This window comes from Phoxinus phoxinus, assembly GCF_949152265.1.
Source record: "Phoxinus phoxinus genome assembly, chromosome: 22".
Classification (NCBI taxonomy): domain Eukaryota; kingdom Metazoa; phylum Chordata; class Actinopteri; order Cypriniformes; family Leuciscidae; genus Phoxinus; species Phoxinus phoxinus.
This window is the reverse complement of record NC_136897.1, coordinates 1,108,739-1,129,287: the sequence shown is the minus strand read 5'-3', so window position 1 is coordinate 1,129,287 and position 20,549 is coordinate 1,108,739. Positions and strand designations below refer to the sequence as shown.

The 20,549-nt window shown below is 51.1% G+C and overlaps 1 protein-coding gene across 1 annotated transcript in view; it reads left to right on the top strand.

Moving 5' to 3' along the window:
• The first annotated feature begins 10,100 nt into the window (after positions 1 to 10,100).
• The window catches only part of syn2b (synapsin IIb), a 106,497-nt gene continuing 96,048 nt past the window's right edge, over positions 10,101 to 20,549 (top strand). The window contains exon 1 of the mRNA XM_079597518.1: positions 10,101 to 10,725. Within this exon, the coding sequence (XP_079453644.1) occupies positions 10,382 to 10,725 (344 nt within the window). The 5' untranslated portion in view covers positions 10,101 to 10,381. The remainder of the gene's footprint in view (positions 10,726 to 20,549) is intronic.

The window sequence follows — 20,549 nt, the reverse complement described above, 5'->3', positions numbered from 1 at the left end:
CAATAGTACAACAAAAAGCATCTTAATCATATTCCAGCAACACATATTTTACACTCCCATATGTTATATACATACGGAGCTGGTTTAATATAGCAGATGGGTTTATATAATCTCCTTTTAAAGATGCATAAATTCACTTCCCCGTTCCCCGATTCTTTTCTCCTTTCAACCACATCATTTATCACCTCCTAGTCGGGTCCATCAAAGGTTACCTGAGCGGGCTTCCAAAATGTGTCCCTCCGCCGTTGGCTGGTAGGGCCCACCGACCCGCTGCCGTGAGCTGCTCCCATCCGAGGCTTCATGGGCCGTCTCGGTCGGCCGTCCTTGATCCCGCTGCTCCCCGCCCATCGGTCGGCAGAGCTCACCGGTCCGACGCCGTGAGCTGCTCCAGTCAAGAAACGGGCGACCCCTCCCGATCAGCGATTTCCTAATCTTGCTGCTCCTCATTCGTCAGTCAGCAGGGCCCGTCCGCCCGGCAGGAGTTGCTCCCGTCGAAGGCAACACGGGTCCTCCGGGTCAAGCGACCAGATTTCTTCCTGGGAACCATGGGTGCTCGACCGGGAGAGTCCTCGCTGCGTCCGCTGGGAGACCAACACTCGCTGGACGGAAAGAGAAACCACGGGTGCTCGACCGGGAGAGTCCTCGCTGCGTCCGCTGGGAGACCAACACTCGCTGGACGGAAAGAGAAACCACGGGTGCTCGACCGGGAGAGTCCTCGCTGCGTCCGCTGGGAGACCAACACTCGCTGGACGGAAAGAGAAACCATGGGTGCTCGACCGGGAGAGTCCTCGCTGCGTCCGCTGGGAGACCAACACTCGCTGGACGGAAAGAGAAACCATGGGTGCTCGACCGGGAGAGTCCTCGCTGCGTCCGCTGGGAGACCAACACTCGCTGGACGGAAAGAGAAACCATGGGTGCTCGACCAGGAGAGTCCTCGCTGCGTCCGCTGGGAGACCAACACTCGCTGGACGGAAAGAGAAACCATGGGTGCTCGACCGGGAGAGTCCTCACTGCGTCCGCTGGGAGACCAACACTCGCTGGACGGAAAGAGAAACCATGGGTGCTCGACCGGGAGAGTCCTCACTGCGTCCGCTGGGAGACCAACACTCGCTGGACGGAAAGAGAAACCATGGGTGCTCGACCGGGAGAGTCCTCGCTGCGTCCGCTGGGAGACCAACACTCGCTGGACGGAAAGAGAAACCATGGGTGCTCGACCGGGAGAGTCCTCACTGCGTCCGCTGGGAGACCAACACTCGCTGGACGGAAAGAGAAACCATGGGTGCTCGACCGGGAGAGTCCTCACTGCGTCCGCTGGGAGACCAACACTCGCTGGACGGAAAGAGAAACCATGGGTGCTCGACCGGGAGAGTCCTCGCTGGGAGACCAACACTCGCTGGACGGAAAGAGAAACCATGGGTGCTCGACCGGGAGAGTCCTCACTGCGTCCGCTGGGAGACCAACACTCGCTGGACGGAAAGAGAAACCATGGGTGCTCGACCGGGAGAGTCCTCGCTGGGAGACCAACACTCGCTGGACGGAAAGAGAAACCACGGGTGCTCGACCGGGAGAGTCCTCACTGCGTCCGCTGGGAGACCAACACTCGCTGGACGGAAAGAGAAACCACGGGTGCTCGACCGGGAGAGTCCTCGCTGAGTCCGCTAGGAGACCAACACTCGCTGGACGGAAAGAGAAACCATGGGTGCTCGACCGGGAGAGTCCTCGCTGCGTCCGCTAGGAGACCAACACTCGCTGGACGGAAAGAGAAACCATGGGTGCTCGACCGGGAGAGTCCTCACTGCGTCCGCTGGGAGACCAACACCCGCTGGACGGAAAGAGAAACCACGGGTGCTCGACCGGGAGAGTCCTCGCTGAGTCCGCTAGGAGACAAACACTCGCTGGACGGAAAGAGAAACCACGGGTGCTCGACCGGGAGAGTCCTCGCTGCGTCCGCTGGGAGACCAACACTCGCTGGACGGAAAGAGAAACCATGGGTGCTCGACCGGGAGAGTCCTCGCTGCGTCCGCTGGGAGACCAACACTCGCTGGACGGAAAGAGAAACCATGGGTGCTCGACCGGGAGAGTCCTCACTGCGTCCGCTGGGAGACCAACACCCGCTGGACGGAAAGAGAAACCACGGGTGCTCGACCGGGAGAGTCCTCACTGCGTCCGCTGGGAGACCAACACCCGCTGGACGGAAAGAGAAACCATGGGTGCTCGACCGGGAGAGTCCTCGCTGCGTCCGCTGGGAGACCAACACTCGCTGGACGGAAAGAGAAACCATGGGTGTTCGACCGGGAGAGTCCTCACTGCGTCCGCTGGGAGACCAACACTCGCTGGACGGAAAGAGAAACCACGGGTGCTCGACCGGGAGAGTCCTCGCTGCGTCCGCTGGGAGACCAACACCCGCTGGACGGAAAGAGAAACCACGGGTGCTCGACCGGGAGAGTCCTCGCTGAGTCCGCTAGGAGACCAACACTTGCTGGACGGAAAGAGAAACCATGGGTGCTCGACCGGGAGAGTCCTCGCTGCGTCCGCTAGGAGACCAACACTCGCTGGACGGAAAGAGAAACCACGGGTGCTCGACCGGGAGAGTCCTCGCTGAGTCCGCTAGGAGACCAACACTTGCTGGACGGAAAGAGAAACCATGGGTGCTTGACCGGGAGAGTCCTCGCTGCGTCCGCTAGGAGACCAACACTCGCTGGACGGAAAGAGAAACCACGGGTGCTCAACCGGGAGAGTCCTCGCTACTTCCGCTGGGAGACCAACACTCGCTGGACGGAAAGAGAAACCATGGGTGCTCGACCGGGAGAGTCCTCGCTGCGTCCGCTAGGAGACCAACACTCGCTGGACGGAAAGAGAAACCACGGGTGCTCGACCGGGAGAGTCCTCGCTGAGTCCGCTAGGAGACAAACACTCGCTGGACGGAAAGAGAAACCACGGGTGCTCGACCGGGAGAGTCCTAGCTGCGTCCGCTGGGAGACCAACACTCGCTGGACGGAAAGAGAAACCACGGGTGCTCGACCGGGAGAGTCCTCGCTGAGTCCGCTAGGAGACCAACACTTGCTGGACGGAAAGAGAAACCATGGGTGCTCGACCGGGAGAGTCCTCGCTGCGTCCGCTAGGAGACCAACACTCGCTGGACGGAAAGAGAAACCACGGGTGCTCGACCGGGAGAGTCCTCGCTGAGTCCGCTAGGAGACCAACACTTGCTGGACGGAAAGAGAAACCATGGGTGCTTGACCGGGAGAGTCCTCGCTGCGTCCACTAGGAGACCAACACTCGCTGGACGGAAAGAGAAACCACGGGTGCTCAACCGGGAGAGTCCTCGCTGCGTCCGCTGGGAGACCAACACTCGCTGGACGGAAAGAGAAACCACGGGTGCTCGACCGGGAGAGTCCTCGCTGAGTCCGCTAGGAGACCAACACTTGCTGGACGGAAAGAGAAACCATGGGTGCTCGACCGGGAGAGTCCTCGCTGCGTCCGCTAGGAGACCAACACTCGCTGGATGGAAAGAGAAACCACGGGTGCTCGACCGGGAGAGTCCTCGCTGAGTCCGCTGGGAGACCAACACTCGCTGGACGGAAAGAGAAACCATGGGTGCTCGACCGGGAGAGTCCTCGCTGCGTCCGCTGGGAGACAAACACTCGCTGGATCGAAAGAGAAACCATGGGTGCTCGACCGGGAGAGTGCTCGACCGGGAGAGTCCTCGCTGCGTCCGCTAGGAGACCAACACTCGCTGGACGGAAAGAGAAACCATGGGTGCTCGACCGGGAGAGTGCTCGACCGGGAGAGTCCTCACTGCGTCCGCTAGGAGACCAACACTCGCTGGACGGAAAGAGAAACCACGGGTGCTCGACCGGGAGAGTCCTCGCTGAGTCCGCTAGGAGACCAACACTTGCTGGACGGAAAGAGAAACCATGGGTGCTTGACCGGGAGAGTCCTCGCTGCGTCCGCTAGGAGACCAACACTCGCTGGACGGAAAGAGAAACCACGGGTGCTCGACCGGGAGAGTCCTCGCTGAGTCCGCTAGGAGACCAACACTTGCTGGACGGAAAGAGAAACCATGGGTGCTCGACCGGGAGAGTCCTCGCTGCGTCCGCTAGGAGACCAACACTCGCTGGACGGAAAGAGAAACCATGGGTGCTCGACCGGGAGAGTCCTCGCTGCGTCCGCTGGGAGACCAACACTCGCTGGACGGAAAGAGAAACCATGGGTGCTCGACCGGGAGAGTCCTCACTGCGTCCGCTGGGAGACCAACACTCGCTGGACGGAAAGAGAAACCATGGGTGCTCGACCGGGAGAGTCCTCGCTGCGTCCGCTGGGAGACCAACACTCGCTGGACGGAAAGAGAAACCAAGGGTGCTCGACCGGGAGAGTCCTCGCTGCGTCCGCTGGGAGACCAACACTCGCTGGACGGAAAGAGAAACCACGGGTGCTCGACCGGGAGAGTCCTCGCTGAGTCCGCTAGGAGACCAACACTTGCTGGACGGAAAGAGAAACCATGGGTGCTTGACCGGGAGAGTCCTCGCTGCGTCCACTAGGAGACCAACACTCGCTGGACGGAAAGAGAAACCACGGGTGCTCAACCGGGAGAGTCCTCGCTGCGTCCGCTGGGAGACCAACACTCGCTGGACGGAAAGAGAAACCACGGGTGCTCGACCGGGAGAGTCCTCGCTGCGTCCGCTGGGAGACCAACACCCGCTGGACGGAAAGAGAAACCACGGGTGCTCGACCGGGAGAGTCCTCGCTGCGTCCGCTAGGAGACCAACACTCGCTGGATGGAAAGAGAAACCACGGGTGCTCGACCGGGAGAGTCCTCGCTGAGTCCGCTGGGAGACCAACACTCGCTGGACGGAAAGAGAAACCATGGGTGCTCGACCGGGAGAGTCCTCGCTGCGTCCGCTGGGAGACAAACACTCGCTGGATCGAAAGAGAAACCATGGGTGCTCGACCGGGAGAGTGCTCGACCGGGAGAGTCCTCGCTGCGTCCGCTAGGAGACCAACACTCGCTGGACGGAAAGAGAAACCATGGGTGCTCGACCGGGAGAGTGCTCGACCGGGAGAGTCCTCACTGCGTCCGCTAGGAGACCAACACTCGCTGGACGGAAAGAGAAACCATGGGTGCTTGACCGGGAGAGTCCTCGCTGCGTCCGCTAGGAGACCAACACTCGCTGGACGGAAAGAGAAACCACGGGTGCTCGACCGGGAGAGTCCTCGCTGAGTCCGCTAGGAGACCAACACTTGCTGGACGGAAAGAGAAACCATGGGTGCTTGACCGGGAGAGTCCTCGCTGCGTCCGCTAGGAGACCAACACTCGCTGGATGGAAAGAGAAACCACGGGTGCTCGACCGGGAGAGTCCTCGCTGAGTCCGCTAGGAGACCAACACTTGCTGGACGGAAAGAGAAACCATGGGTGCTCGACCGGGAGAGTCCTCGCTGCGTCCGCTAGGAGACCAACACTCGCTGGACGGAAAGAGAAACCATGGGTGCTCGACCGGGAGAGTCCTCGCTGCGTCCGCTGGGAGACCAACACTCGCTGGACGGAAAGAGAAACCATGGGTGCTCGACCGGGAGAGTCCTCGCTGCGTCCGCTGGGAGACCAACACTCGCTGGACGGAAAGAGAAACCATGGGTGCTCGACCGGGAGAGTCCTCGCTGCGTCCGCTGGGAGACCAACACTCGCTGGACGGAAAGAGAAACCAAGGGTGCTCGACCGGGAGAGTCCTCGCTGCGTCCGCTGGGAGACCAACACTCGCTGGACGGAAAGAGAAACCATGGGTGCTCGACCGGGAGAGTCCTCGCTGCGTCCGCTGGGAGACCAACACTCGCTGGACGGAAAGAGAAACCATGGGTGCTCGACCGGGAGAGTCCTCGCTGCGTCCGCTGGGAGACCAACACTCGCTGGACGGAAAGAGAAACCATGGGTGCTCGACCGGGAGAGTCCTCACTGCGTCCGCTGGGAGACCAACACTCGCTGGACGGAAAGAGAAACCATGGGTGCTCGACCGGGAGAGTCCTCGCTGCGTCCGCTGGGAGACCAACACTCGCTGGACGGAAAGAGAAACCACGGGTGCTCGACCGGGAGAGTCCTCGCTGCGTCCGCTGGGAGACCAACACTCGCTGGACGGAAAGAGAAACCATGGGTGCTCGACCGGGAGAGTCCTCGCTGCGTCCGCTGGGAGACCAACACTCGCTGGACGGAAAGAGAAACCACGGGTGCTCGACCGGGAGAGTCCTCGCTGCGTCCGCTAGGAGACCAACACTCGCTGGATGGAAAGAGAAACCATGGGTGCTCGACCGGGAGAGTCCTCGCTGCGTCCGCTGGGAGACCAACACTCGCTGGACGGAAAGAGAAACCATGGGTGCTCGACCAGGAGAGTCCTCGCTGCGTCCGCTGGGAGACCAACACTCGCTGGACGGAAAGAGAAACCACGGGTGCTCGACCGGGAGAGTCCTCGCTGTGTCCGCTGGGAGACCAACACTCGCTGGACGGAAAGAGAAACCATGGGTGCTCGACCGGGAGAGTCCTCGCTGCGTCCGCTAGGAGACCAACACTCGCTGGACGGAAAGAGAAACCACGGGTGCTCGACCGGGAGAGTCCTCGCTGTGTCCGCTGGGAGACCAACACTCGCTGGACGGAAAGAGAAACCATGGGTGCTCGACCGGGAGAGTCCTCGCTGCGTCCGCTGGGAGACCAACACTCGCTGGACGGAAAGAGAAACCACGGGTGCTCGACCGGGAGAGTCCTCGCTGTGTCCGCTGGGAGACCAACACTCGCTGGACGGAAAGAGAAACCACGGGTGCTCGACCGGGAGAGTCCTCGCTGCGTCCGCTAGGAGACCAACACTCGCTGGACGGAAAGAGAAACCACGGGTGCTCGACCGGGAGAGTCCTCGCTGAGTCCGCTAGGAGACCAACACTTGCTGGACGGAAAGAGAAACCATGGGTGCTCGACCGGGAGAGTCCTCGCTGCGTCCGCTAGGAGACCAACACTCGCTGGACGGAAAGAGAAACCATGGGTGCTCGACCGGGAGAGTCCTCGCTGCGTCCGCTGGGAGACCAACACTCGCTGGACGGAAAGAGAAACCATGGGTGCTCGACCGGGAGAGTCCTCACTGCGTCCGCTGGGAGACCAACACTCGCTGGACGGAAAGAGAAACCATGGGTGCTCGACCGGGAGAGTCCTCGCTGCGTCCGCTGGGAGACCAACACTCGCTGGACGGAAAGAGAAACCAAGGGTGCTCGACCGGGAGAGTCCTCGCTGCGTCCGCTGGGAGACCAACACTCGCTGGACGGAAAGAGAAACCATGGGTGCTCGACCGGGAGAGTCCTCGCTGCGTCCGCTGGGAGACCAACACTCGCTGGACGGAAAGAGAAACCATGGGTGCTCGACCGGGAGAGTCCTCGCTGCGTCCGCTGGGAGACCAACACTCGCTGGACGGAAAGAGAAACCATGGGTGCTCGACCGGGAGAGTCCTCACTGCGTCCGCTGGGAGACCAACACTCGCTGGACGGAAAGAGAAACCATGGGTGCTCGACCGGGAGAGTCCTCGCTGAGTCCGCTAGGAGACCAACACTTGCTGGACGGAAAGAGAAACCATGGGTGCTCGACCGGGAGAGTCCTCGCTGCGTCCGCTGGGAGACCAACACTTGCTGGACGGAAAGAGAAACCATGGGTGCTCGACCGGGAGAGTCCTCGCTGCGTCCGCTGGGAGACCAACACCCGCTGGACGGAAAGAGAAACCACGGGTGCTCGACCGGGAGAGTCCTCGCTGCGTCCGCTGGGAGACCAACACTCGCTGGACGGAAAGAGAAACCATGGGTGCTCGACCGGGAGAGTCCTCGCTGCGTCCGCTGGGAGACCAACACTCGCTGGACGGAAAGAGAAACCATGGGTGCTCGACCGGGAGAGTCCTCGCTGCGTCCGCTGGGAGACCAACACTCGCTGGACGGAAAGAGAAACCATGGGTGCTCGACCGGGAGAGTCCTCACTGCGTCCGCTGGGAGACCAACACTCGCTGGACGGAAAGAGAAACCATGGGTGCTCGACCGGGAGAGTCCTCGCTGAGTCCGCTAGGAGACCAACACTTGCTGGACGGAAAGAGAAACCATGGGTGCTCGACCGGGAGAGTCCTCGCTGCGTCCGCTGGGAGACCAACACTCGCTGGACGGAAAGAGAAACCATGGGTGCTCGACCAGGAGAGTTCTCCCGGAAACCATCCATTATAAATCCCAAATTTATATTGTTGTAGCACCTGTTGCTCACCCTCTGTCTGAACACTCTGGTTCCTTTAAACTCCGCCTTCTGAAAAGCCCAGCCTGTTCTGATTGGTCAGTCGGCCCCAGACTGTTGTGTTTGGTCTACAGCGATATGATGTGTGGTCAGCATCTTATCTGCATTACAAACCCAACGATGAAACCTCTGCGTCTCAGTGTGGTTGAAACTCTGCATGATGTCAGTCGGTTCTTGTATCCGTTGTGCACAAATTAAACTGAACAGCTGAAAACCTGCAACATCTCATTTGGATTCATCTCTCTAATTACACAAGACACAATGTAATTATGTTCATATTGGTTTTCATTTTTCATGTTTGCCATCAGCATGTAGTTTTTCCCGCTGGGCTTCACACAGAAATGAAGATCGTCATCTAATTTAACTTGAGAACTCATGCTATTTGATGAGCAAACATCTATTTAACCCTTTCTCTCTCTGATAGTTCCTCTTTCAGTGTGTGTGTTTGTGGGATTCTTCTCAATCTTTAGTGGCAATCGAATTAATTTCAAGTCACGTCACGAATTAATTAAAGTCAAGTCACCTTTATTTACACACTTAAACACTCACATGCTCACACACCCACTCACACACACACACTCACTCACACACACACACACACACACACACAAACACACACACACACACGCACACATTCACGCACTCACACACACACACACACACACACACACACACACACACACACACACACACACACACACACACACTCACACACACTCATGCTCACACACACATGCTCGCTCACACACACACACACACACACACACACACACACACAGACACACACATACACACACACAAACACACACACATGCTCACACACACACACACACACACACACACACTCACGCACGCACGCACACACACACACACAGACACACACACACACACACAGACACACGCACTCACAAGTCAAGTCACCTTTATTTACACACTTAAACACTCAAATGCTCACACACACCCACTCACACACTCACTCTCTCCCACACACACACACGCACGCACTCACGCACGCACTCACACACACACACACACACACACACACACACACACACACACACACACACACTCACACACACACACACTCATTCTCTCACACACATGCTCACACACACACACACAGACACACACACACACAGACACACACACACACACACACACACTCATAAATCAAGTCACCTTTATTTATATAGCGCTTTTTACAATACAGATTGATTCATTAAACAATTTCTTTAATTGTATTCTAAACACAGACACAGAATGAGCATTGAAATCTCATAACCTCATGTTACATTTCTGTTGCTTTCAAATGCCTCTCTTGATCATGATCACCATTCCTCATCGTGTTTGTGTTTCCTGCAGTGGAATACATGGGCTTGCTATATGTGGACTGAACGATGGCACAGGATCAGTGTTTAGAAGACGCTCTTAGTGCCGGGTCTCCACCATCTGCACACCTTTTCCCATCCCATCGTCCTGCCAGGGTCTGCAGGTCATCCCGATCCAGATCCCGAGGAGAGAGAGAGAGAGAGAGAGAGAGAGAGAGAGAGAGAGAGAGAGAGAGAGAGAGAGAGAGGGGTGTGTGTGTGTGTGTGTGGGGGGGGGGGTTGTTGTAGGAGCCTCCCCTCCTTCCATGTATTCTCTGGAAACCCCGTTCAGCAGCTGCGGTTCAGCGTAAGCGTAATACACTCACGTAAGCAGTGATGCAGGAGATCGTGAGGGACAGGGGGAGGGGGAGAGGGAGAGAGTGTGAGTGAGCGAGAGAGAGAGAGAGAGAGAGAGTGAGAGGAGGAGAGAGAGAGAGTGCGAGTGAGCGAGAGAGAGAGAGAGTGTGAGTGAGAGGAGGAGAGAGAGAGAGAGAGGAGAGCAAGAGAGAGAGAGAGTGTGTGAGAGGACGAGAGAGAGAGAGAGAGAGAGGAGAGCAAGAGAGAGAGAGAGTGTGTGAGAGGAGGAGAACGAGGTAGAGCGAGAGACACAGGCACAGTGTGAGCATCTCTTCCTGGCATTCGAGCTGTCAGTGTGGGAAGAGCAACATCAACACACACACACACACACACATCTGATCTGAGCGTTTAACCGTCACCAGCCATGAACTTCCTCCGCCGTCGTCTCTCCGACAGCAGCTTCATCGCGAACCTTCCCAACGGATACATGTCGGATCTCCAGCGTCCCGACCCTCCTCCTCCTCCTCCCCCCAGCGGCCCGACCCCGACTCCATCAGCCCAGTCCCCCCCCGCGCCGGCAGCGGCCCCGTCCAGCGGCCCCACCGGCCCCACCGGCCCCACCGGCCCCACCGGCTCCGGCTTCTTCAGCTCCATCACCAACGCCGTCAAGCAGACCGCGGCGTCCGCGGGACTCGTGGAGCAGAGCCCGGCCGCGGCGTCCCGCAGGTTCAGGATCCTCCTGGTCGTCGACGAGCCGCAGCACGACTGGTGAGTGAGCATGCAGGAACTACACTTGTTGATCGAGCATGAATCCGTGCGCCGCCGCTCACCCATGTGTTCGATCTCACGGTCGGGCCTGATTCCAGTCAGAAGCTCTGTGTTTTCAGCAAACGGGTCATGCAAACTGACTTGATGTACATCACTGTTCGTCATTGAGATCATCCTGGGCTGAGTTTGAGAATGAATTTGTTCATCTTTTTGCAGTCCTAATTGCTGGTTATGAAATGCCCAGCTGTGCAGTCTCGGTTACTACAGTCTCCAGCGCTGTGATTGATTGGCTGTGCAACACTGCATGCATGAATCAGTGCTCAGGTTACTCACCCATGCTTGTTTAGAGCTTCACGGCACGTTTTAATCTCAGTTTAGGGTTTTCTTCACGAAACGGGCCTGAATCCAGTCAGTGCTGAAGTGTCCACTAGCCTCTCCCTGTGGAGGATCCCTGTACCACTCTACAGATAAAGCATTGTGGAAGATTCACGTATCTCCCCCGTAGTGACAAAATAAAATAAAATTCTGTATCAAATTTATAGTCAGGACATGTAGTTTGCATAGGCTTGAGAAGAGAGAACGCTGTCGTCTTAGCGGTCCCTAATTTAATAACTAATTATCCTTTCAACGGAAGTGAATCAATCAAAACTAACTTTAGCTGGAAAATAACATTATTGAAGAACTGCTATAAAGCCGAAACAATCTGTTACCTTAAAGTATACGTTTATCTCTGTAAAGCAGCTTTGAAACAGTCTACAGTGTTAAAAGCGCTGTATACATGAAGATGACTTGACTTGACAGAAGCTCTTTATTTATACGCCTCTGAAGCTGATGGCTGCATGCAAACACGTGATTTACAACACACAGATCTACATCACACATTCATCCTTATCTTGAGATTGTCCGGGGCAGTGTGTGTCGTGTGTTTGAGCTGAGGCTGCTGGAAGTGTGGATGAACTGCAGTGTTGACCACCAAACCAATGCTAGTGAACCAGACTTGTTGATCGTGCACGAATCCGTGCGCATGAACGTCACTCATGCTCGTTTTAGAGGCACGCTTCGATCTCACTGTCGGGTTTTCTTCACAAAATGTGCCTGATTCCAGTCAGAAGTTGATTGACACCTTGAACAGCAAACAGTGCACGCTTGATTTCCAACAGTGTTCGTCACGACACAGATCTGCTCTCGACATCACAGGTTCAGCCTGTCATTGAGATCCTCCTGGGCTGTGTTGGAGATGCGTCACTGGTGAGGAAAGCTGAGGCGGCTGGAAGTGTGGATGAACTGCAATCTTTTCATGTTTTTGCAGTCCTGATGGCTGGTTATGAAATGCCCAGCTGTGCAGTCTCGGTTACTATCCGCCTTATTCCTGACGATCTCACTGCGTGTTGAATTATGGGCGGCACTTCCGGTTTGGGGAACTTCCATTCAAAAAGGCTGAAACTAAACATTTTGAATTCTAAGTTTGCCAAACAAATAAAGCTTATCCGTTAGTTTGACTGGATGATCTGTCAACTTCCCTTCATGGTTTATTTTCAGGCATCATGAGAATAACACACACTCGGTATTTTAACGTGATGTTATAACATGTCGAGCTCTGTTCAGTCGCTGCTTTCTTTTCCTCGAGATCATTTTCTTTTTCCCTTTGCAATCCGCTGTAAAAGTATGAAAAAGGACAACATTTACTGCGCATTTATGGTCTGTTTCCCGAATTTAAATACGATATATTCCATTAATAATTCACTGGAATGCATGAATAATCTCTCGTTATTCTCCTCAAATCCTCACGTCTCTTTCCGGGTTTGTTTTCACAGGTAAATGCGATTTATAATGTCAAAATGACGGAAATCATTTTGAAATAGTAACACGTAATGCTGAAGTTAATGGACATTTTCGATTAAGGCAACATAAGTTACAGATATATGTGATATTTAACCAAAGACTCGCGCTTTTGGGGTTATTTGGTCAGTTAAAAAAGTACCTTGATGCTTTTACACTTTTAAATTTCCTTTTAATGTTCGATGTTTGAACGGTGAGTAGATTAACGTCGCCTTATGGTGACACTTTCTTAAATTGCGTTCATAGAGCGAGCCGTTCACTGATTGTTTACAGCTTAACGGAAGTTACACACATAATTCGCGCAAAGTGTCATGGGGCGCAGGAATATTGTGGATAGTCTCCATGTGATTGATTGGCTGTGCAACACTGCATGCATGACTCAGTGCTCAGGTTACTCACCCATGCCTGTTTAGAGCTTCACGGCACGTTTTAATCTCAGTTTAGGGTTTCCTTCACGAAACGGGCCTGAATCCAGTCGATTGGTACATTGAACGCCTGATACTAAGCAGATGCAAACCGGCTTGATTTACTGCCCGTCCGTCACGACGCAGACTGAGCACTAGAGCTGCTCTCTCCTTCATTGAGATTCTCCTGGGCTGTGGTTGAGACGCATCAATGATGCTACTCTTCTAGAAACAAACTGTGTTGCATTATTCTCCTGTTATCTCTGTAAAGCTGCTTTGAAACACTGTATTGTAAAAAGCGCTGTATAAATAAATCTGACTTGCCACTGATGATGAAAGGTTAGGCTTTATGAACTGCAATTTTTCCATCTTTTGGTGTATCGTTATCATTATAGTTGTGGTGTGGAATCTGCTATTCTTTTAATCACACCAGTCCGGTCTCGGTTGCTATAGTCTCCACCAGTCCGGTCTCGGTTGCTATAGTCTCCACCAGTCCGGTCTCGGTTGCTATAGTCTCCACCAGTCCGGTCTCGGTTGCTATAGTCTCCACCAGTCCGGTCTCAGTTGCTATAGTCTCCACCAGTCCGGTCTCGGTTGCTATAGTCTCCACACCAGTCCGGTCTCGGTTGCTATAGTCTCCACACCAGTCCGGTCTCGGTTGCTATAGTCTCCACCAGTCCGGTCTCGGTTGCTATAGTCTCCATCAGTCCGGTCTCGGTTGCTATAGTCTCCACCAGTCCGGTCTCGGTTGCTATAGTCTCCATCAGTCCGGTCTCGGTTGCTATAGTCTCCACCAGTCCGGTCTCGGTTGCTATAGTCTCCATCAGTCCGGTCTCGGTTACTATAGTCTCCACCAGTCCGGTCTCGGTTGCTATAGTCTCCATCAGTCCGGTCTCGGTTGCTATAGTCTCCACCAGTCCGGTCTCGGTTGCTATAGTCTCCATCAGTCCGGTCTCGGTTGCTATAGTCTCCACCAGTCCGGTCTCGGTTGCTATAGTCTCCATCAGTCCGGTCTCGGTTGCTATAGTCTCCACCAGTCCGGTCTCGGTTGCTATAGTCTCCATCAGTCCGGTCTCGGTTGCTATAGTCTCCACCAGTCCGGTCTCGGTTGCTATAGTCTCCACCAGTCCGGTCTCGGTTGCTATAGTCTCCACCAGTCCGGTCTCGGTTGCTATAGTCTCCACCAGTCCGGTCTCGGTTGCTATAGTCTCCATCAGTCCGGTCTCGGTTGCTATAGTCTCCACCAGTCCGGTCTCGGTTGCTATAGTCTCCATCAGTCCGGTCTCGGTTGCTATAGTCTCCACCAGTCCGGTCTCGGTTGCTATAGTCTCCATCAGTCCGGTCTCGGTTGCTATAGTCTCCACCAGTCCGGTCTCGGTTGCTATAGTCTCCATCAGTCCGGTCTCGGTTGCTATAGTCTCCACCAGTCCGGTCTCGGTTGCTATAGTCTCCACACCAGTCCGGTCTCGGTTGCTATAGTCTCCACCAGTCCGGTCTCGGTTGCTATAGTCTCCATCAGTCCGGTCTCGGTTGCTATAGTCTCCATCAGTCCGGTCTCGGTTGCTATAGTCTCCACCAGTCCGGTCTCGGTTGCTATAGTCTCCATCAGTCCGGTCTCGGTTGCTATAGTCTCCACCAGTCCGGTCTCGGTTGCTATAGTCTCCACCAGTCCGGTCTCGGTTGCTATAGTCTCCATCAGTCCGGTCTCGGTTACTATAGTCTCCACCAGTCCGGTCTCGGTTACTATAGTCTCCATCAGTCCGGTCTCGGTTGCTATAGTCTCCACCAGTCCGGTCTCGGTTGCTATAGTCTCCATCAGTCCGGTCTCGGTTGCTATAGTCTCCATCAGTCCGGTCTCGGTTACTATAGTCTCCATCAGTCCGGTCTCGGTTGCTATAGTCTCCACCAGTCCGGTCTCGGTTACTATAGTCTCCACACTGCGATTGATTGGCTTGGAAACCCCCGTCCACCTGATGAATGTTTGTGTGCATTACGTTAATGAGCTTAGCGCTTCAAGCGTGCCACAGAAGATATTTATTCACATCAGGATTTGCATAATAAAAAACCCAGAGTAGAGGAATCACAACTTCCTTCCCCTGGTTACAAACATGAATATTTCAGTGGCGTTTCTCCAGGAGAGTCAGCATGCGTTCTCTCTAAGAAAGCAAAGCCAACGGTGTGTTATGTGGATATTGATTTTTCCAGCACTGGGGGAGCCCGTAAGGCTCGATACGACTGACTTAGGAAGCCAGAGCTTTTACTGTAATATAAGCGAGCCTAATTAGAGCCTTGCAAATGTGTTGCATTCATTTTGCGTTTTACACAATCGAAGATGTTCATGCTAATTCAAGTTTTTAGATTGTTCACCGTTCAAAAATGGTACAAAAGCTGTCACTGGGATGGTACCCTTTAAAAAGGCTCTAATATGCACACTTTAGGCTCTAATATGCACACTTTAGGTACTAATATGCACACTTTAGGCTCTAATATGCACACTTTAGGCTCTAATATGCACACTTTAGGCTCTAATATGCACACTTTAGGCTCTAATATGCACACTTTAGGTACTAATATGCACACTTTAGGTACTAATATGCACACTTTAGGCTCTAATATGCACACTTTAGGCTCTAATATGCACACTTTAGGCTCTAATATGCACACTTTAGGTACTAATATGCACACTTTAGGCTCTAATATGCACACTTTAGGCTCTAATATGCACACTTTAGGCTCTAATATGCACACTTTAGGTACTAATATGCACACTTTAGGTTCTAATATGCACACTTTAGGCTCTAATATGCACACTTTAGGTTCTAATATGCACACTTTAGGTTCTAATATGCACACTTTAGGTTCTAATATGCACACTTTAGGCTCTAATATGCACACTTTAGGTACTAATATGCACACTTTAGGTTCTAATATGCACACTTTAGGCTCTAATATGCACACTTTAGGTTCTAATATGCACACTTTAGGTTCTAATATGCACACTTTAGGCTCTAATATGCACACTTTAGGTACTAATATGCACACTTTAGGCTCTAATATGCACACTTTAGGTTCTAATATGCACACTTTAGGTACTAATATGCACACTTTAGGTACTAATATGCACACTTTAGGTTCTAATATGCACACTTTAGGCTCTAATATGCACACTTTAGGTACTAATATGCACACTTTAGGCTCTAATATGCACACTTTAGGTTCTAATATGCACACTTTAGGTACTAATATGCACACTTTTGGTACTAATATGCACACTTTAGGTACTAATATGCACACTTTAGGTACTAATATGCACCCTTTTGGTACTAATATGCACCCTTTTGTTACTAATATGGACACTTTAGGTTCTAATATGCACCCTTTTGGTACTAATATGCACACTTTAGGTTCTAATATGCACACTTTAGGTACTAATATGAACACTTTAGGTACTAATATGCAGACTTTTGGTAGTAATATGCACACTTTTGGTACAAATATGCACACTTTAGGTACTAATATACACACTTTAGGTACTAATATACACACTTTAGGTACTAATATGCACACTTTTGGTACTAATACACACACTTTTGGTACTAATATGCACACTTTAGGTACAAATGTGTGCCGTTTGAAAGGGTTCTGCCACATGACAGCTTTTGTACCTTTTTTCTGAGCTTGCGTACTGAGTGCTGAGCAGAAAACAGCAGGAGTGATGTGCAGAGAATAGTGACACAGACATCATCTTCAGTCTGTTTGTGTTCATCATCTCTTATAATAACATCTCATGTGCATTTCATATGATCAGTCGCAGCATTAAGTGAGAAAGGTTGATTATTGAGGCCGATCTGGGAAGCGTCTGGTGTAGCACTGAAGAGTGAGGATGACTCAAACATGAAGCTTACATAACCGTCGGCTTCCATCTTCTGCCAGAAAACAGCTCGCTTTATTTCCCTCAACACTGTGTGCTTTTCTCTCGCTGGAGATTTCTGTGTGCCACTAGATCTCCTTGATTCTGCTCAGGAAGTGTTGGTTTTCTGAAAGCCTGCGAGGATGTGTGTATGCGGAGCGGTTCTGCCCTTGAGTCTCCTCTGTGTGTATCGGGAGAGAGTGTGTGAGGGCAGTCATGTGTTGAAGTAATGAAAAGAGACATGGTGAATCAGCACAGTGAGCCCGAGGCTTGCGTCTGAGCGCTGTGTGTGGTGTGTGTGTGAGTGAGTGTGTGTGTGAGTGTGTGTGATGATGTTGTTGTTGCTGGGAAAGCAAAATGTCGACATGCAGGACAGATATTTCCTGCAATTATGTTTATGTATACATGTGTGTGTTAACTGCCTCGCCACCAGCGCTTTATAATTAAGTTGCCAGCCAGCGTCAGCATCGTTGATCATATTCACAAAAATGTCATGGCCCCCATAATATTTTGTTATGTATGAATATGTAAACAGTCAATATATCAACAAAAAGAACAAAGAAAAGAGAAGAGCCTCTGGTTGTATTCTAGCTTTATTCGTTCTCTTTTATCAGCACTTGAATGTGAGTTTCACCAAAAAACAACAGAAAAGATCAAGATCAAGACACAGATCGAGTCCATCAACACCTCAAAGCTTCAGTCGTTTCCTCTTCATGTGTTCAACATTTCATTCAGTAACATTAGGCATGATTTACAGTATATGCTGTTTAATGTTCAATGATCACGTTATGTGTTTAACAACTTCTATCCGCTCCTGGTTTACGCAGATCCAGGGCTTGACCTTTACTCTTTTGCTCTCCAGTCACTGTGACCAGTGGTTTTCCAGAGTTACGAGCCAGTCTGCGTTTTCTCTGGCCACAATTTTGACCATTAGCATAGGGAAAACTGGCAAAATGAAATCTCATAATTTCACCGCAGGTATATTAGGCTACTGTCACTTTAAGACCTAATGCACAGATCCATTATACTGTCAAACATGCGTTTTCTTTCTCAGCGGTTTACATTCACTTATAATGTAACTGACTGTGTTTACGTCAATATTCGCCATTACTGGCATTTTGACATTATTTTGTGTGTATTTGACTGTTTAAGCAGCGAAAATGAACTCAGTTTAGTAATGAGAGACAGCTTTATGTGCCGCAGTTTAGCTGTCAGCACGAAATCTGCAGGAATGGGTAACATCCGTTCATTTATTATTGCTTGTCAAATTTGTCCCTCTTTGTATGTGTCCCTTTAAATGCAAATGAGCTGCAGCTCCGCCTCTGTTCAGAAGAGGGCGGAGCCTTTACACAAGCTTCAGAAACTCCAGCGATGACAAAACAGGCCAATCTCACTCATCCAGAATCCCAGAAATAACCAGTAGCGCAAGAGGTTGTAACTTTTAGACGCACCTGAGACCTTGCTTTCTGTGTCTGTCAACGTAGTCTGGTACATCGAAAGGTAACCTATTTTTTTTGTAATCCTTAAAGTGTCTAGAAAATGAATTTTGATGTTCCCCACGCAAATTATTGTCCCATATGTGATTTTTTTGTATCATCTTTTGTGTCCGTGCTTGATTTTCGGCTGTGAAAAATGAAAACTTTAAATCTACATAGAATCTGACCAATACCACCTACAGACACAATCCACCCAATTTTCTCTTTGTCTTTGCATGAGGAATTGATAAATATGAGGATTGACATGATTAGATGATGGATAGTGCATAAAAAATCACAATGTTAGCATTTTTTTTTTTTTTTTTTGTGTTTATTTATCATTGGAACTCCTCCCCTATGGACCCTATTGATATATGTTTTCTAACTTTTGTATTTTTACAGTCTTTAAGATGTTGTCTAATAAACAAATGTTGATGATCCTCACCTGAAATACTGTCACATGTTGGTCCAAATGAACATGGGGGGCGGAGCTTCAGATTCTAGAGTGCATTTGATTGGACAGAAGATGTGATGAAAAGCGTCGATGTCATAAAATCCCTGATCCATTTTAGCGGAAGTGAGAGACTGTACGTTTTGAATGCTTATATCTCCCATAGACAGTATATAAGACGGACACAGCGACCCCATAGACTTCAACGGAGAAAAGTGAAGCCCATTTGAAGCACTGACTTCCTGATCGCCAGGCGAAGTGCGCAGACTCAAACTGAGCTTGAACACGTGAGCAACGTGTCTGACAGCTGTCAGTCTTCTAGTAGCTGTGCGGAGAGAAATCTGGATCATTCCCTTCCGAATCTCGCAGAGACGGAGAGCGTGAGCATTAGCTGTGCATGAGCTAGCAGCGGGAGCAACTTTATCACTCTCTGTGGGCTTCTCCCTTCACTTTATCGGACTTAATGCCTCCACGTCCCCCCGATTTCCTGTGAGCTTCTCCGCCGGTCTATACGGTAATTTCTCTACAGTGCGACAGAGAGTCGCGCGGGTATGACGCAATCGTTAGCCTATTTTTACAAAAACTGCTTCTACGGGGCCATAACGTAAGATACAAGGTAATGGAGCCTTTTATACATTGTCGAGTTTCTTTAGAAATAAATAATGGACAAATGGAGTCTTTAAACGCCTCAGATGTAAAGTTATTCGCTGTCAAAGTGACGCAAAAATGAATGGGAGTCAATGGAATGCTAACAGCCGGTGAAGTTCTGCTACAATGGCGGCGCCCGCGGAGGCTTCAGTTTCTGGCGGATGGATTACCGCCTTGATATCTCCTAAATGCTAATTTGCCATTGTTTTGGAGCACACAAGCTTATTCATAATCTTGAGGCTAACATATTCATACTAAAAGCTAAAAAACATACATTTCGATTTCAGGGCGCCTTTAAATTCGCACTCGAATGTAAACCGTTTATTCGTCAGTTTGATGACTTTATCCTCAAACATCTGTTGCAGTTTCTGACCCGTTATTACACAAATGAGCTCGTCAACTGAAGGATCTCTTCAGCACTGACAACACATTATGACAAGGTCATGACAGTGTAATATCTATTAAGTTTCCCGGCAATACAGCGTTTCATTGACTGTAATCAGCTAATATCCTCCCAATTAGGAATCATTAAAACATTTATTATTAATATTTTTTTATTAAACAGAGAAAAAAATCTGGGCAATGTTTTATTATTCATAATATTTTTTATTATTAAATGATGTAAATTCGTTCTGGTGCTGAGAAGTAAATCACTATAACACTATTAAAAAGTCCAGAGTTTGTAATAATTGCGCCGGTTTGTCATCTGTCAGATCTGCGGAGGAACGTGTTCAGGAAAAGCTCATTAGAGTTTGAGAAATAAAAGCTCTCGAGCCTTCAGTCATTAATCTGTGTCGTCACTGAGCATCAACAGCCTCATTACAGCCACGAGCACGCGTTATAGAGACATCTCGGGTTTATTAGCAAACACGCAGACGTTCCCCGAGGACAGGACAGCCACTTATTATATTTAATATTAATCTGTATTACTTAAGATGGTCATATAGTTGCAGTTTAGGACTTTTCAAATTAAATTAATTCATTAATTTGAGTGTAATTACAGGCAGTGGGTTATGTGTATAATAAATTAAAACTAATTAGACATTATTAAAATTAAACAGCTTGATTATCCATCATCAAATGTCCCTGAGTGTGTA